The sequence below is a fragment of the Canis lupus genome, chromosome 30 (genome assembly GCF_011100685.1).
Source record: "Canis lupus familiaris isolate Mischka breed German Shepherd chromosome 30, alternate assembly UU_Cfam_GSD_1.0, whole genome shotgun sequence".
In the NCBI taxonomy this organism is placed as follows: domain Eukaryota; kingdom Metazoa; phylum Chordata; class Mammalia; order Carnivora; family Canidae; genus Canis; species Canis lupus.
Window position 1 is genome coordinate 32,241,382 of NC_049251.1, and position 18,663 is coordinate 32,260,044.

An 18,663-nucleotide genomic window follows, 5' to 3' on the forward strand; every position below is an offset into this window, starting at 1 on the left:
ATGAGCAAAGACTTAAAAACAGAAGATATTGTGACATTGTTGGGGGTGAGAAGTGGGGTAGAGGACAAATAATAAGTTGTGGGATTATACAGTTACAGGTCAGCTGGTATGATACCCTCCTTTTGCATCTGTTTCTCTTACTTTGTATTTGTACAGGATAATAACAATAATAATAGCTAGTATTTAACCCCATGTGCCAATCACTCTTTTAAACTCTTACGTATATTAATACTTTAAATCCTTACAACAACCCTGTCAGGTAAGATCATTCTCATTGAGCTGAAAAAACAGGGATAAAGAAGTTAAGTAACTTACTCAAGTTCAAACATCTAATAAGTGGCAGAGTCAGGATTCAGACCCAAGTAATCAATCTACAGAAACTAAACTTCTAACTTCAGTGCCTCTCACTTATCCAAATTATGTCTGTCTCTCCCAATCTAGATTGTGATCTTCAGAGGGGCAGGGTTTATTCTGTTCATTCTCTATATCTGGTCCTTCACACAGTGCTAAATGAATAAATTAGTTCATGAAAACTGCCTTCCCTAGATGACCGACTCACTAATTATAAGCAGAGCATTTAACTTTTCATATTAAGTATCTCAGTTGTATTATAAGGTATAGAAGACCCCCAAATTACTCAAATACAGTCACTAGGCTGCTCAAATATTGAAAAGAAAATAAAGAAATAGCTCTGCATGTGCAATCTCATTTCATTCTTCTGTAATCTCAAGTGTAAGGTATAGGAAAATGATAATTAGGAAAAAGGGCAGCTTTCTTAAGATCCTAAGTCATGAAAAAATAATAGTAATTAACAACTTATGGGCATGTTAAGGGTGGAACTTGTAGGAGACTTGGAAGGTCATCTGGTCAACTAACCTCCTCATTGACCAACAAGATTGGAAAGTGGAATGACAAGTTCAAGGACATACTACGTTTTCGAGGCAGATATTTAGGTTCAGTAGACACTTTAAGCTGATGCAAGAAATATTTTCAGCTATATTTTAAAAGGCTCTCATCCAGCAGGATTGCAAAAGAAGTTGAGAAGGCTTTGGGGGCTTACATTAAACCACTTCTCAGATGTTTTAATTACTAAAAATCTTACTCTATTTTAAACATAGAAGGCCGCAAAACTTCAACCTAATGTTCAGTCATTGTGGTTTATTATAATGTTTTAATCAAATATAAATGTTTGACATTATTATTATGAATAGTTAAGGTTTTAAAACAAAACAAAAGAACCTTACCCAAATACTTGTGCTTTGTGATCAGAAAAGTCCATCAAGAGGTGCCTGGGTGGCCCAGTCCCTGAAGTGTCTGACTTTTGATTTCAGCTCAGGTCCCAATCTCAGGGTCAAGTCCTGTGTTGAGCTCTGTGCTCAGCATGAAGTCTACTCGAGATTCTCTCTTCCTCTGCCCCTCCACCTGCCCATGTGCACTCTCTCTCTTGCTCTAAAATAAATCAATAAAATCTTTAAAAAAGAAAGTCCATCAAAATGACTATTCTTCTCTCCTGAACATTTTTCCTGCCTGAGCTATTCTTGCCCTTGGAAAGTATCTTCACCAGAATGAAACCTAGACAGGTTACATGATACAGCAACATTGGCCATGCTTGTGCAGCGATGGTCATGGCAACGGTGGTGATCAGAAGGAGACTGGCATTTACCGAACATTCCTGTGTGACAGGTATTGAATCAAGCACATTGCACAGATTCACTTAATCTTCACACAACCCCATGAAATCTACATATTATTATTGTCTTCATTTTACAAGTAAGGAAACCGAAGGTGAAGTGACTTTAGCCCAGGATCTCAAATTTGGCCAAGTAATAATGAGAGTCACGATTTAGTTAAGACACCAGCTTCCAGTTTCTGGTAACAGCAGGTTAGGTTATTTGAACCAACTCTTCCATTGAAAAATTCTAGGTAAAATCCTTTTAAAACCATCTCAAATGCACTGAAGAGCTAAAAAGAATGGGATCTAGCAGGACAGTTTTCAGATGGAATCCTGCAATAGAGAGAGAGGCAGAATGTTGGAACACCGAAGCTACTTCTTCCTTTGGGCATGTGCCTGCCTGTACCACAGCTGTGAGTGATATGGGGGTCCTCCTAAGGTAGAGGGTCTCAGAGGAGGAGGAGATCTTCTGTAGAGATCTCAAAGGAGATTTTCTCTGTATTATGTTGGAAATCTGAAGGGCTCACCCTCAGAATAAGAGCAAACCAGAGCCAGAGCTGCCTCTCCTCCTCCTCCCCCAGTCCCAGGGAACATAAGAGAAGGCTTCTCAGAGCCAAGCAGAGAAGCAAGGGAAAAGGAAGAGGGGGAAGGTTGCAGCCATAGACTAACTGTGACACAGATTTGCACCCTGATTATATTCATGGCCTGAGCTGGAAAAGGAACTTCATGTAAGAATCTGGATTGAGGTGGGCAACATCTACCTTAAGCCTCAGAGAATCTCTTCAAAATTTTTTCAAGAGCAAAAGCTGGCAAGTAATCCACAGATACTAGGCACACAAGGAAACAAGACAACATGAAGAAGTAGCAGGAATGGCAGAGACACACAGACTTTAGATTGCAGATTTTTTTTTAAATTTTTATTTATTAAAAAAAAGATATTATTTATTTATTTATTCATGGGAGACACAGAGAGAGAAGCAGAGACACAGGCAGAGGGAGAAGCAGGCTCCCTGCATGGAACCTGAGGTGGGACTCAATTCCGAGACCCTGGGATCACGCCCTGAGCTAAAGGCAGACGCTCAACCACTGAGCCACTCAGGTGCCCCTAGATCACAGATTTTAAAAGTGACCTAGTAGGCTTGAGAAAAATCTCAAACAGAACTACTAGATTACAATTGAAAAACTCACTACTTGGTAGCATATTGGGTAGAGCAAAAGAGAGGATTCATGATATGGAAGATAGATTGAGTTAGAGCAGTCTGATGCCAGAACCCTGATTTAACCAGTATGCTCTATGACCCGCAGGGATCTTGCCACCTTAAAAAAGAAAAAAAGAAGAAGAATTCCCCATTGTTTGTGATATATACTTTGATTACTTACTAACTTCAAGTAGTTGTGCATACTTTGCTAATTTTCTGAGTAGTGTAACCCTGAGCAGAAGTTCTTTATCAGAAGAAATAAGGGATGTACCTTGGTATCTTCCTGCTTTTGACAAGTGAATCCTGTTGTATACAGAGACAATTCTGGAATGAGTCAGCGAAACATGGGTCCTGGGTAAATAACAAGTCACAGAAAGTGACTGGAAGGAGTGGAGTGTGCAGCTCAGAGCTACTGCCCTTTCAGATCCTTTAAACTCTGCTTTTTATACCATCACCACTCCCCACTGTTCTCATTAAGAACAGACCAGAATTTGGCCCCCAACCCCTACACTTAAACCTCAGTACAAAGGTGCTTCAGACAGGAGTCATGTTTTTCCTGCTATTCTTCCTGTTTATTCACCACACTGGTGACAGCTGCCATGTCAGAAGGTAACCCAGCTTTTGGTGTTTAACCGCAAAATATCCATCGCAGATCTGTCAGTAGTGCGATACCTGGTGGTTGGTATTTTGTTTTGTTTCGTTTTGTTCTAGACAGGACAGGCCACCTTGGCTTCAAGTGTGAGAACAGATTTGAATTGTGCCGCCTTGGGCCATGAAGTCCTGGCTCCAAAAGTCAGAGTGTACCAGGGCTCATCTTGTGCCTGCGTCCGTTTCAGGGGCTTGGGCGCCTTTCCCAGCCTGTATCTACTGTACCAGGTCTTCAGGTGGACCCGTAGAGCTGGCTACCTACTTTCACTGAGCATTCAAGCTTGAGCACAGCATCACAGCAGTGATCTCATTTTGTTAACTCATTGCAAGAATTATTTCTCCGGTAAGAGGTCGTCAGAATCTCTTCCTTAAGGAGCTCTCTTATTTGCCTCCCAATACCTGTGACCAGTATCACTTTATTTTTTTTTTCTTTTTAAATTAAATTTAATGTTTTCATTATTTATTTTTTGAAGATTTATTTATTTTATTCAAGAGAGAGAAAGCATGTGTGAATGAGCAGGGGAGGGGAGCAGAGGGAGAAGGGGAGAGAGAGAATCTTAAGCAGGCTCTGCACCCAGCACAGACCCTGACGTGGGGCTCCATCTCATGACCTGAGCCAAAACCAAGAGTTGGATGCTCAGCCGACTGAGCCACCCAGGTGTCCCAATTTTTTCATGCTTTATTTTCAGCTTCCAGTTTGCACTTGTTTTACTAGTTCAATAGGCAAATGTTATGAATGTATGTAATCTTATGGTTGGTCCTGCCAAAATATTTTGTATGTGAGCTCCACTTTCATTTGTTTGCTTATTCTATACCATGAGTGCTATATAGTGATAACTATCAGCTTTGGAATGAAGAAAAGAAGAGAGTAAGGAAAGGAGAAACAGGAGGAAGGCAACATTTGGTGATTTTTTAAAAAGAATTCTAGAGGGAAAAAAAAAGAATTCTGGAGGATTTGGGACATCTGGGTGGCCCAGTGGTTGAGCATCTGCCTTCAGCTCAGGGGGTGATCCCAGGTGCTGAGATCGAGTCCCACATCGGGCTCCCTGCAAGGAGCTTGCTTCCTGTGTCTCTGCCTCTCTCTCTGTGTGTGTCTCTCATGAATAAATAAATAAGATCTTTTAAAAAAATAAAGAATTCTGGAAGATTTTAGGATTTTCATATTTGCTGGGCATTCATGGTGGGCATGAATAGCAATAATATTGGGGAAATTATATTAGTAGAACACTCCAGGGGACTTAATCATTGGTACATGCTTAAAACCAAATGTGCAGTAAACATGTATTGCATCCCCTCAAGGCAATATACCTTGACTGCATACTAGCTGTGTGCCAGCCATGGTACTAGGTATGAGATGAAAAGACTCTCTTGGGCTCCTAGGAGAAATAGGCTAGTAATCAGATGGTTACAACACAGTGCAATGAATTAATATTAAAGATACAGACATTTTCATGAAGGACAGAGGCAAAAATTTAATTTTTCCTGAGAAGTGGAGGAACATTTCACCAAGAAGAAGGAGAAGGAGAAAGAGAAGGAGAAGGAGAGAAGAGAAGAGAAGAGAAAAAAGAAAAGAAAAAAGACAAGAAAAGAAAAGAAAAGAAAAAAGAAAAGAAAAAGAAACGTTGACTAAGCAGAGAAGAGGAAGATAGGCCCTTATCTCTGCAGGGAACGTGGAAATGTTTAGTGACTATGGCTGAGTGTACCAAAGAATCACCCAGAGAAAATTTTTTTTTTTTAATTAAGATTCCTGGAGCCACTTCCAGAGATTCTGATTCAGGAGGTTCATTTGTAATAAGCACCTCAGGCAGTCCTCTGATGGCTAGTCTGAAGACTGCATTTTGAGAAATACCAGATTGAGATTAGTGTGTGGGTTTTCTGACTGCTAGTGTTGGGGGCAGTTTGACACACTGGAAAGAACCCAGATTTTGCAGTTAGACATACCTGGGTTTGAATCCTGGCTGTGTTCCTAAACACACTTGATGCTGATCCACAACTCTAGACTTCAGCAAGTCAATCTTACAAAGTCTCAGTTTTTACATCCGTAAAATAAGGGTAATAGTATCTAACTTTGCAAGATTGGCACAAGGTGCAGTATCTGGCATATACAAGGTGATCATTGGGATGGCTATTACTATCCTTATATAGTGATTGCAAACTAAATTTCTCTGTGCCTCCTTTTTCTCATCTGTTAAAAGGGCATGATAATAGTACCAATGTAATATAGGTGTTTAGGAGTCTGAAATGAAACATGCATGAATAGCATTTAATGTCAAGCATATGGAAATTCTTCAGTAAATGCACACAGTCATATTTTTGATGATGGTGGTGGCGATGGTGATGATATTCCTGTAACTGGCTGCTTTCATCCTACTACTTATTGAACTGGCTGGAATTGGATAATAGATTCGTTCATGTGTGAACAAGGAACTTCAGAAATCATGGTGGAGGGCTTTGAATGTCAAAGTCCTGGGGAATTGCAATGAGCATGTCTATGAGCAGCTGGGAGAAATGGTCACATGACATTTGGCCCTTGGGAAGAATTGTTCTTGGTGGGAAAAGGGTTTATAAATTAAAGAAATAAATAAAGGAAGGGAAATGTAATGTAATTTTATGGCAAGTAGTCGCAAGAGAAGGCAGTAAGTATATTGAGGTAGCCTGATAGGTGTGGGCAGAAAGTAGGTCACAAAGTTCTGGGTCCCAGCTAAGCCAACTTTTTGAGATGTAGGACTTGCCAATAACCTGAGAGCACCTGGCTCATATCTTCCATTCCCCTGGCATATGCCCTGCTGGTGAGTGGTAGGTGCCTACTTCCTCCATGTGCAGTGGACCCGGCTGATTTGGCCCCAGGTACTCTTCAGGGTCCCATGAAAGCTCCTGAAAGCTGATGCCACTGGTAGCCAGCAGGAACTCCAGGGGTGGTACCACGAACAGAATGGTGTCCTGAGGACCAGGAGGTATGGGTTATGATCCCAGGCCAGCCATGTCCAGCTCTGTAACCTTGAGCGACCATTCCACTTCCATGAGACCTGAGTGTCTTTTATTCGTGTGCCCCTGTGTTCATTCAAAAGATTTCTGTAAAGTAGATACTCAATGCTAGATCCTGGAGGGATAGAGAAACCAGGCAACATCCACTTCACTATGAAACTATTCTTGTTGAAGTAGAGAGTGTGCATGTAGTGGCTTTCTAGACCAGTATTTGGTGTACATCTTGAATGGAGAACCAGTTGTCCCAGTTGGACCTTTCAAACTGTTCCTTGGTTCATATCAAAAGAAACCCTGAAAAAAAAAAAAAAAAAAGAAAGAAATCCTGACAAATGGTGAACCATAGGTGAACCTGGGCAAAGGAAATATGGATGTTTTTTGTATTAGTCTTAGTTTGAAATTGAAAAGTTTAAAAACTAAAAATAACAGACTCCCTAGTGATCCAGACCCAACTCTCAAAAGTACAAATAAGTGATAACATTATATAATGTTGTATAGTTTGTCACTTCACAGCTGAGACCACTGAATTTGGAGAGAGAGGACCTGGGTCTAAGTCTCAACTCATTTCCTAGCTGAGAACTTTGCCTAGATGATTTCACCAATCTGAGCCTCCATTTTCTTTATCTGTAAAATAGAGGTAATAAAGGTTTCCTCACAGGGACTTTGTGGGGGATTCAGTGAGATTATATCTATCCATATTACCCTATATCGTTTTTGTGTGTACCAGTATAATACACCTATACACACATACACAAAATTGTTTTGTGCTTCATAAAGTACCACAAAATGTTGATGGCTCCCTGCCTTAGCTAAGCTCACACTAGTGTTTCCTGGAGTAGCTCACATCAACTCACCAGCTCCTTTCTGTTCTCTTACAGCCTGAAAGAATTTCAGGGGAGCAGTATGGAATCCATTCTGATGTCTGGAGTTTAGGAATCTCTTTCATGGAGGTATGTTGTTTGCAAATAGATGCTTCTATGTATACCCACTCTAATATCAGGAAGAATGAAGATTTTGAAAAAAAAATAAACCAAATCTCCAGTGTGTTATGTGTATGTGTACACAGACTTTAAAGTCCTTTTGATATCCTTGAAGGGCTGGTGAACAGACCATTCTAAGGTGCTGTTTCCAACACATCACCTGTATAAAACTTACCTGGAGAGCTTCTTGAAAATACAGGTTCCCAGACTCCCTGGACTAATTAAATCCACATCTCTAAGAATCTGCATTATTAACATGTTCCCTGGTGATCTTTATGCACACCAAGTCTGGAGAGCCTGCATTATAATAAAAGAGAGATTCCAGAAAAGTTCTGTGGAATGGTGGCCTTGTTGGAATGCATATATGACTTCCAAAGGTGATTACTTTAAAGAGTACAGCCCTACTCATTTGGATGTATGAATTCTATATGTTTATTCAGAAAGAAAAAAAACACTTCACTATGGTCATTTCACTTCTTGGGGGATAGGGCATGATACAATCTGGGGGAGGATGAAGGGTATGTGTGTTTAGCGCAGTATTTACTCTTTATAGCTCTAGTTAGAATGGACTTCATCTTAGTGTGCTATGTGTAACCCCACTAGAACTCTGTGCCAATGACTCTTTACAATGACTATTGATCTGTAAGGAAATGTGTACAATTTCCATTAGAAGGACATCTGGCTCATGAATTATACTAGTATAGAATCTGGATACTCACCAGAGAATTGTTTCTCACATGCATTGATTCATAGAAAGGGAGGCTTTAAAAAAAAAAAAAAAAGCAGAAAGGACTCCTTAAATAAGATCATGGATAGAGTTGCAATCATGATTTTATCACCTTTTTTTGGGTCAGATACTTTTTATGTGATTTTTGTAACGCATGAATGCAGTTGAGTTTATAAGGGAATATCTTAAGACTCAATTCACCTGTGCTATAGAAAGAAAGCAAAAATAAAGTAGTAAGTGTTTGTTAAGCCATATTCTTCTGCTTCTTCACAAAAGAGAATCTAAGAGGAAATAGGATATGTGTGCATCAACTGAGAGGTTAGCAATAATGGCAGACAGAAGCTCAGAATGGAGTTACCCAAAAGAATCCTGAAGGGTTTGTTCAGGTAACTTGTTTCAAGGGAAACTAGTACTTTTGATTTGTGGAGCTTAGACCTTGCTGTTATATAAATTCCCTTTGCAGATTTAAATCATTGTCATTGAATGCATTTAATAAATGACTAGATGGAGTGTAGAACATTTGAGAAGTATGCAGTGTAGAGATAAGAATCCCAGATTGTGAATGAAAGACAGAGATAGCAGTTTCACCTTTGCTACTGGTCTTCTAGGTGTCCTGTACATGCCACTGTCCCTCCCTGAGCCTCAGTTTCTTGCTCTGTAAGATAATGATCTCTAAGCCCCTTTCCAGACTAATGTTCTATGACTCTAAGCAGTCTGTTGTCTTTCTTTAACTTTCTGCATCAACTCTAGAGCTGAGTGACTTGGATGATGATACACCCTAGCGTGACGTAACATGCAGTAGTGTGAGAGAGCATAACTAAGATTTAAGGTTTAAAACACATACAAGTATTCACTGTTCTTTCCTTGTACATTCATTTTTTTCACTTATGTATTGAGGTCCTGCAGTGCTTCTTAAATGGGCAATAGGGATATGGTAATGAAAGCACACTCCAGTCTTGACTCTCATGGAGTAGGGCATGAGGACAGAAAACAGAAGAATAACTAAATATGTAATTTGTCAGGTGGTGGCAAGTCCTATGGAGAAAAATAATGCAGAGTGATCCTTTCTGATAAAGGATCAGAAACCTTTGAGCAGAGACTTGGATGATGTAAAAGGAGGAAGCCATCAGGGGACAGCAAGAGCAGAGTTGCTAAGCTGGAGTGTGTTTGGAATGTTTAAGGAAAGCAGAGAGACCAAGGTGACTATAGTGGAGTTAGCAAGGGGAAAAAATGGGGGAAAATACAATCAGAGAGATAGCTGAGGATTTAGACCACATACTGTCTTCTAAGCCATGGTAAGGACTTTAGATTTTACTCTGAGGGGAAATGATTGAATTATATTTTCAAAAGATCATGAAGTGCTCTGCAGAGCATGGACTATAGAAGGGCAAGCAGGCAAACAGGGAGATCAATTAAGATAGGTAGGTAGGTAGATTGATAGATGCCCAATACATAGAACATACTTCTATTGCACGCTGAAACACGTGTCTGCCAATATTTTGGTAGGTGGTAGGGATGCAAAGGCTTTTTAAAGAAGGAGTTGCATTGATGTATTTGGAGTTTTGTCAATCATGTTCATTTATCCTGGAGGTAAAGTATTGGATGGTTTCTGGAAGACTGAAGAAAACAGATTCATTGAATTTGTAAGATTGAGGAGGATTAAGGTATAGGGGCTGTAAGAAATTATCACAGTAAGTCTGGGACACCTGAATGCCAGAAGGAATGTTTTGGCTCATGGGGTGAAGGCGAGAGTAGAAGAGGACAGACGTTTGGGAGGGAGGGCCAGAAAGGGTTAGGTGTTTTAGCATTTCCTGTGTTTTCAAATGATTGGTGAGAAGCCAGATGTTCTATCAGAATGAGGAGGTAATGTTGGTACAGGATGTAAAGTGCAGTCTGATTATGATCATCAGGAAGGGTTGTTGAGCACCTCTTTGTGCATGATGCTCAACTCAATGGCTTCAGAGGGAACTGTGCGATTGCAGCCCTTGTCTTCTAGGAGCTCATGACCCACCAGATAAGCAAGTGACAGCATATGACTGAATGCAAATGGTAGACCAGTAAGCCACTAGAGAAGAGTGTAAGGCCCTTGGTGTGTGCTTTATACCAAGTTCATTTGGGGTACAAGGTAACACAAAATAAGTGATAGGGGAGGGGAGTCAGAGGCTTTGAGCCCTTAGATGAGAAACTGTGAGTGATTCAGTGATGACGAGAACTCCAAGGTTCTTTTTCCCTAAGGGCAGATGTAATGAGAGTATTACCTGAAGAAATGGGCAAGTTAGTCCACAAGATGTACTTTGCATTCACCACAGCCTGCTTGGGATAAATGTGGCAAATCCTGTTTAAAATCACAATAGAGAAAAGTATAAATCTCAATAGTATTTTGAAATTCCAAATAACAAATTATGTTTTGAAACATAGTCAATATCGTCAAAGAATTACTTCTCTTCTGTTTATCCTCACTTTTAAAAACAAGACTCCCTTTCTCGGTGTGTGCCCTGACAAGTAAAAACTTTCATTCATTCAATAATTACTGTTTAAGCACTTCTCATGTGCTGGGCCTTGGAGAGTGGGGGCACACAAGGCTTCTGATAGAGAAGACAGACATCTAAAGCTGAAACAAACAGCATGCGAGCATCGTCAGTAAAGCTGCTTCCAGAGTACCCTGAGCCCCAGGGCTGGGGGAGAGGTGGGTTTTCTCAAAGGAGTTGAAAGTTGAACTGGGTTAGTCTTGAAGAGAGTTTGCCACTGGGAGAAAGAAGGGAAAGAGGGAAGAGCCCCTCCTCATCGCCCTGCACATTCTAAGGTAAATCTCTGTGAACACTTCCGGAGAGATCTAGTCTCAGAGCCTACTACTAGGTTTCGCCTAGGCCATTTTGCTACTTATTTGTGTGGGTACCTTCCTCAAAGTGTTTTGAGTCATTTTATTCCCCTAGAATACTGGTGGTAAATAAACAAATGAGATACAAATACAGGAAACTGAGCAAAGGAAATTTTTCTGAAATTACACAAGAATCAAATCGAGACAAAATGGGAACTAGAGTTTTCTATCCCTTCTACCTCTGCTAGCACCCCTGCCCCCCTGCAAATCCCATAAACTCCCAACCCATCCCTGAGATTTGGTGATGCAGGCATCAGAAGCGGCCTTCGTTGTTTTCAACTCCCAAAATAGCAAGGTTCACCTTTTCTTGCCTTCTCCATACCGCCCTTCCCTCATTAATGTGCTGTCACAGTCCCCATGGGGGTCATAACAAGGCCTCTTGCACACTCGTTCATAAAAGATGATGCTACATGCCACTAAAATGTGCCATTAAAAAAGTCACAGCCAGGTACATTTGTGCCTTAAGCAAAGAATCTTTAATATCAGACTATCTTTTATCCAGGGACAGAACCGCCCCATCTCCTCTCTGCTCAGCATCCCCGTGGGATAAGATGGGTCTCTTCTAGGATTTTGTCAGCTGCATGTAGTATTTGGAGTTGGCAGAAGTAACATAAACATGGAGATTACCCTTAAGAAGGGGAAAAAATGAGATTATTCAGCTTCACTAGAGCATGGCAGTTTTACTAGATGAGACGAATCTGGCCCCTTTCTGTTTTTTGTTTATGGTTTTCAACTCAGATACTCAGATCTTTAAATGTGTTGTAGTTCTCCTCATGTGGATTAGTTGTGAAACCAAATAAAGGCCATTGCCATATGTGGAGTATGTATGGGCTCGTTATGTAATGGGAAAAAGAATCCATGTAGAATTGCTCTTCTTCCTTGAAACTTCATGACAGAAATCAGTGTGAAAATGCAACAAAAAAAAAAAAAAGAAGAAGAAGAAAAGAGAGAAAGAAGTAAGACCCACTAACAAAGGTTCAAAATTCCTGGACTAAGACAAACTGGAAGGATTAATCCTGCTTCCCACAATATTTGACTCTTCTAGAAAGCTCGCACTGATTTAGTCAACTCAGTGATTTTTAGGACAATTCACCCTGGCAGTTGCCATTCAAGACCTCAGAGCTAAACTTTAAAATGAAAATTGGTAATAAGAGCTTTGTTTCACCACGTATGATGATGTTATTTAATCTATAGGGGAGAGGAGTACCTAAACATTTTAGGGCACAATTTCTTAATTTCACAGGGAGCTCAGTGTATATCTCTCCTCCCACAGAACAGCTTAAGGAGAGAAGCCCCACTGTTGTTTTCACAAATTCGTTATTCCGTTCATATTCTTGTGTCATTTAAGTCACAACATGTTCGCCAAAGCTGGATATTTCATTTGGCCCTTCTTGGTTCAAAAAAGAAGTCAAAATACATCCTCTTCTAGCCTTGCATTTGCAGTACCCAGAACAATGCATACATATTTAAAAAGGCACCAGGCCAGTCCTATAATGTTCTTATTCTCACTGAGTATGCTCTACAAGTACATGTTATGGTTAGTGATTCTATCTGAGGGTTATTATAAACCTTATTAAGGTTGGTGGTGAATAATCTTCTGACAGGTTTTTCTGCAGGAGTCAGGCTGAAAGCCCATCTTTAACACATGCATTTTGCTCTTTTCACTTGGGTCCTCACTCTTTCTGCCTTTGTTTGCCTCCTCTCTCTGCCAGTCTCTTGAGTCCGAGGCATAGAACAATCTGGCTCGATGTGCTTGGTTAATTGGAGTGTCATCTAGTCCTCTGAGACTCCTCTTCAGCATGATCCCTGTTTTATTGAAGTGGTTTGAATGATGTGTTAAATGATGAAAGCAAGGTCCATGGCTGAGAAAAACGTCTCTAGATAGGTGAAGAACATATTCAGAGAGCCACACAAGGTCACTGTCATCAAAGTAACACCATCTTTGGAAGATTTTTATGAGTTCTGTTGTTTCAACAAAGAGTTAGAGTTTCTCTTGTGAGTTTTAGAATCACCTTTACCAAGTTAAAAATAAATCCATGGAATACCGTGCTGTTCACTCTTTAGAGAATACCATTTTTCTTCATCTCCCCAAGATAGAATTTAAATACTCATCCTTCATGACACATACTCTGATCTCTCCAGGAAAAATAACATATTTTTCTTCTGACCTTCATCTATATCTTCCTTGTGGCATCTGCCTTTTCTACTTTGTGCTACAATAATTTATAGGCATGTCAGAGTTCCTTATGATAGCATGCAAATCTGATAGTCTCAAAACTTCCTACACTCTCTAGCACAATTCGATTGCCCCTAAGTGGGCACTCAAGAAATCTTTTTGGCTCGGTTTTTTCATACTTTTGTAATAGTTTTAAAGCAGTTTCTGAAAATAAAGTTCAGAGCTTGAAGTTTGATGGAGTCTTAAACATAAGCATACGTAAATGTTTGCTGAATAGATCGCAAATGTTTTGATGTGGAGAGGGATTTTCTTTTGCCGGGATATAGACCTAGATTCAGATTCCACCTTTGTCATTATAAACTCTAGATTCTTGAATAAGTCATTGAATCTCTGGACCTCAAGGTCCTCATCTTTAGATGGAAGCTTTACTTCAGACCTTCTGGACAAAGGTCACAATGAGAAAATTAAGCCATGCCCTCTCTTTAAAAGGAATTATCTCTTGAAATATTTCTATTTGGTTCAGAAAGGCCACTAATTTGGATAAAGCATAGAACATGGAACATGCCATACCTTGCACTTTCATTTCAAACTCTGCTAAAAATAACCATAAGGGATTTAAAAAAAAAAAAAAAAGGCAGACTATCAGGAAGACAAAGCAAAAGTGAGAGAAGACTACAAAGACAAATTTTGGATGCAGGGAAGCAGATGGACAGTGGCAAACATCAGAATGCTAAAATCCTAAGCTAGCTATAAAGCAAGTGACAAGCATCCCCAATTCCCATAGAACACCAAAAAGGCTCAGGAATTGGTGGTACTAGTTATCTGGAACTAGATGTGAAAGTAGGACCAAAGAAGAAAGAATTATTTTTAAGTCTGTTTGAGAAACACGTAAGCTATCTGACCCACAGGTTCTTCCCCTAACTCAGCATGTGTGCACAGTCACCACTCCTCAGCCTCAACACCAGAAGATGGAGGTCTTTTTTGGAAAGAGTAAAATAAGTGATATCTGGCACTGTAGAAGACTGCGTCCCGTTACTGAAGCACAGAGGCATTAAGGGAATGGTAAATGTTGAGAGCTCCCAGCCTTCCTATCATACCCTGTTCCTACAATGCTGGCAGCCAAGATTACCTTTCAGGGAGAAGAGACTTTCTCTAAGGAAATCTGACCAAGAAGTCTTAAAGATCCAGACACTGGGGGTTCATGTTACATCATGTTACGTCAGTCTGCAAGCTCTGCCAATGAGCACAGTGTTTCCAGCCAGATTTTTAGTGCCTTATTCTTGGCAAGATATATGAGGAAGGGTTTTCGCACAGAGACCTAAAATAACTGGAAAAAAACAAAAGCAACTTGGAGGGCCTTGGAAACTATGAAGTGAAGAAACAGTCAGATGAACTGCCAAAGTATTTCTTGGAGGGATAAGAGAAAATACTGCCTTCAGGAAACAAGAACAGTAGGCTGTAACAAAGGAACTTTCAGAGAATGACAACAACAGAGAAATGAAAACTAGAGAACCAGGTCGGATCGTCTAAAGTGAAAAGCAGAAGTTTCAGGAAGAAAGAGAAGAGGAAACAGAGGTGAAGAAATCACCAAAGAAAATGTTTTCATTTGAATTTTATAACATGAGAAAGATATTTATATGTTGTTCGAGATTACTCTTTGGTATTCCTCTTTAGTATTCTAGCAAAAAAACAAAAAACAAGCAAACAAACAAACAAAAAAACCTTACTTTTTTCTAAGTGACATATGTCAACAGTTTTGCCCAGAGAAATGGAATTTTTACTGGGGAAAGGTAAATTTTTTGAATTTTCTGTAGACATCTCAATAGAATTTTTCCCAAGGAAAATTTATCATAGAAAGTAAAAATAGTTGGGGTGCCTGGTGGAATAGTCAGGTAAGTAGTGTCCAACTCTTGGTTTCAGCTCAGGTCTGTGAGATTGAGCCCTGTGTCCAGCTCCGCACGTATCGGGGAATCTGCTTGAGACTCTCCCTCTGCATCCCCCCTGCCCAACCTCTAAAATAAATAAATAAATATTTTTTGAAAAAAAAGTAAAAATAGTTGGATAGAATCTCCTTGTTTTATGGAAATGTTAAAACCTGTGAACATATCCTGTTTTTAACATACTGCCTTTATACACATGCCCCCCTACATAAAAACACCCAGAGACACGGCTGTCTAGTGGTCTACAGCTGCGGCTTTGTTTGCTTTTCTAGCCCGTGGTGATTATGAACCTGGTCTGAGGGGTGACGTATGGCTCTGGATACCCTATGAACAGCTGCTGTCAGCTTCTCAAGACCATAAAACTTGGCATTTGGTGTGCTCTACTTAAACACTGATATTTTCACCTCTCCTTTTTTATAATTATTATCAAGAACATGAGTAGAAGTTGAATCTTATCATACGTTCGGTCTGCTGCTCCATCTAGTGAAACATCTTACCTGTTGATCAGAAGTGTCTGCTGAAACCATCAGAGGGCAAAAAGATCAAAGTTGAAGGGTCGAAACACCAAGGAGATTTCAGCGGAAGATCATATAGGAAAGTAGGCAGGAGCGTGGTCCAGAGTCCTTGTCATGGGCCTCCTTCCCTCCCATTGAAGAATGCATGTCACAGTTTCTGTCACTCATTCCTCTGCTCTTAACTCCCCTTTCTATAAATTCTGTCTCAACTTGATTTTTTCCAAGGTCTTTTTTTTTTTTTAATCTAAAACTTTTTACAACTTTACTGCAAAAAGGAACTGTTAAAATGACCTTTGGGAGATGATGGGTTGATAAGTTCAGTGCTGCAAGGTTTGTGAAGGGATCCAGCTGTCTCAGATTACCATGCCTAAATGTGCATTTTCCAAGGTTGTCAGTGATCATAGTGAATGTGCAACTGGCAGACAAAGTGAGTGTTTCCCACTGAATGAGGCATTGTTGAGCTTGCTTTGTGCTCAGAACTATCTAAACAACCATGAGATTGACAAAACAAGATGGAACAGGTGCTAGCAGTCCCAGCTAAGCATTTTATTATTTTGATGGATTTCAGACTGATTTAAAAGTTTTTTTCCAATAGCACATGTCCAAATTGTATGCATTTGTGTGCACACAGACACACATGATTTGGACTTTTAAGGAAACATTAAATCAACAAAGTCTTCATGTGAAGAATAAAGAAATAAAAAGAAGACAAAGCAAACATTTGACAACCCATATTCAAATGTTTGAAGGATTGTCAGTAGAGAAGAAGCAAGCTGCTGCTCAATGACTGGCAGGCTGAACTTTCTTTTTTTTAATGTTTTAATTTTTATTTTTTTAAAGATTTTTATTTATTCATGAGAGACACACACAGAGAGAGGCACAGACACGAGCACAGAGAGAAGCAGGCTCCACGCAGGGAGCCCGACGTGGGACTTGATCCCAGGTCTCCAGGATCACGCCCTGGGCCAACGGCGGCGCTAAACCGCTGAGCCACCCGGACTGCCCCAGGCTGAACTTTCTTCTGAAGCTAACATGACCAAAAACACAAAAACCCAATCCATAGTTTTCTATTTAATATAAAGAAGAAAATTCCGCCACAGTGGAATCGGTCCTCTTTAGGGATACAAATGCCCTATTTATGTAGTGACTGAATAACCACATGCCATGTCTCAAGTTTTTGTTTTGTTTCTTAAGAAGCAATGCTTTGTAGAAGAAACAGGGATAAGGTTAGATAATATGCAGCAACATATTCATTAATCACTCAGAATTTTTATTGAATGTCACATGTGTGGCAAGCACCGTGCTAGTCACTGGGAACATGGCAATATGGAAACTCACAAAATCCCTCCATGGAGCCTACCTTCCAAAGAAGGTGTTTGACAAGAGCAAGTCATTAGACAGAAACAAACAGCATTATGTGATAGGAGTAACTGAGTGCTGTGGTGTGTAAATTAAGATCTCTTAAACTGAGATCTAAAAGATAAGGGGCCAGTCTTCTAGTGACACCTGTCAGCTCTAAATTCTGTGAGTGATAATTTGGGGAACCACTAATGCTCCCTGAAGATGTCCAGTGGTAAAAACCACTGATCCTAGAATTCTGTCAATATTCAATCCAATGATCTAGAAGTCAGTCTAAAAATCCTCTTGAAGATCCTACAGACCATAGCACATACTTTGGTTCTGAACTGGCTAATAAAAACTTTAACATTTTTATAGAATTTATTTAGGCAACTCTTTTACACGCCTTATTTTGTTCTTAGAGATTAGAATGTTTGGTTTGGTTTTGGTTTTTTATCTCAAAGAGGGTCTTTAGAACTTGTTAAATCAGATCCGTCCTTGTACTGGTGAGGAAGCTGGGGGCCAGGAGAGGAAGGAATGTGTCCACAGTGACACCTTAGAGCCAGTCCTGGGCAAAAGAGGACTGGAATCGATAACTTCTGAGTCAAGTCTGGTGCTCTGTCTTCTTTTTTCAGCTGTTGACATCTTCTGGCTCAGTGTCATTCTCACAAGAAGGGTGACAACATAACACTTTACACATACCTAATGCTTAACCAAACCACTTGATATTCATAACCTCATTAGGCTCCTCTATGCTGTGATGGGAAATGACTAAAAAATCAGTAATTTGAGGCACCCAAGATTCTTCTACCGTATAAGCAGCAAAGCTCCAATTTTGCAAGTAAGGAAACTGAGATCCAGAGAAATAAAAGGACTTTTTTAGAAAGGTTAAGTGAATAGACCAGGCAGCAGCAGTCAGGTGCCCTGACTCTGCTGCTATCATTATACTATAAAGAATAAGTAGATCAACTAGTTTGAGAAGAGAAGAGGGAAATGGTAAATGTAAATAAGCAGGAAATTAGATAAAGGAAAAGACTGGTTTATTATGATTCTGCTTGTCAGTCAAGACTGCTTGTTCCAGGCTTACTACCTACACTGTCTCTATAGCTGCTTCAGTATTACCATGTTTCAAAGTGTACATGTACCACTGGTTTTCAGAAGCCAATGCCTAGTTTATGTTTCTAAGGAAATACAAAAATTAACCTAATTTCCAATGTGTCTGCTCTGTTAGGAAGCAGATAGGTGAGAATTCCATCTAATAAGTAAATATTATGTAGCGCTATTCTATGTTGGCAGTAAGGATACTCACTTTGCCCTCAGGAGCTCCTTGACTAAGAGTAAAAAGATAAATACAAGTGCCAAGGAAGTGCATAGGACAGGGCAGATGAGAAGGAGGGCTGACATCAGTTTCAAGGAAAGCATTTCAGTTATCTCTTGCTCTTAATAAAGGACCTGACATTAGTGGCTTAAAATAATGACCCCTTATTTACTCAGGATTCTATGGATCAGGAATCTTAGGTGCAGCCATTCAACATGGATTCCACAGAGGCCTCTGATGAGGGTGCAGCCAGATGGTGGTTAACAATGAAAGATCCAAAGATGATTTCA

At 40.0% G+C, this 18,663-nt stretch overlaps 1 protein-coding gene across 9 annotated transcripts in view; it reads left to right on the plus strand.

Annotated features, from left to right (window-relative positions):
- MAP2K5 (mitogen-activated protein kinase kinase 5) overlaps positions 1 to 18,663 on the plus strand; it is a 256,636-nt gene that overhangs the window by 144,969 nt on the left and 93,004 nt on the right. For all 9 annotated transcript variants that reach the window (XM_038580797.1, XM_038580795.1, XM_038580798.1 and 6 more), the window contains one exon: positions 7,380 to 7,451. In XM_038580797.1, the coding sequence (XP_038436725.1) occupies positions 7,380 to 7,451 (72 nt within the window). The remainder of the gene's footprint in view (positions 1 to 7,379; positions 7,452 to 18,663) is intronic.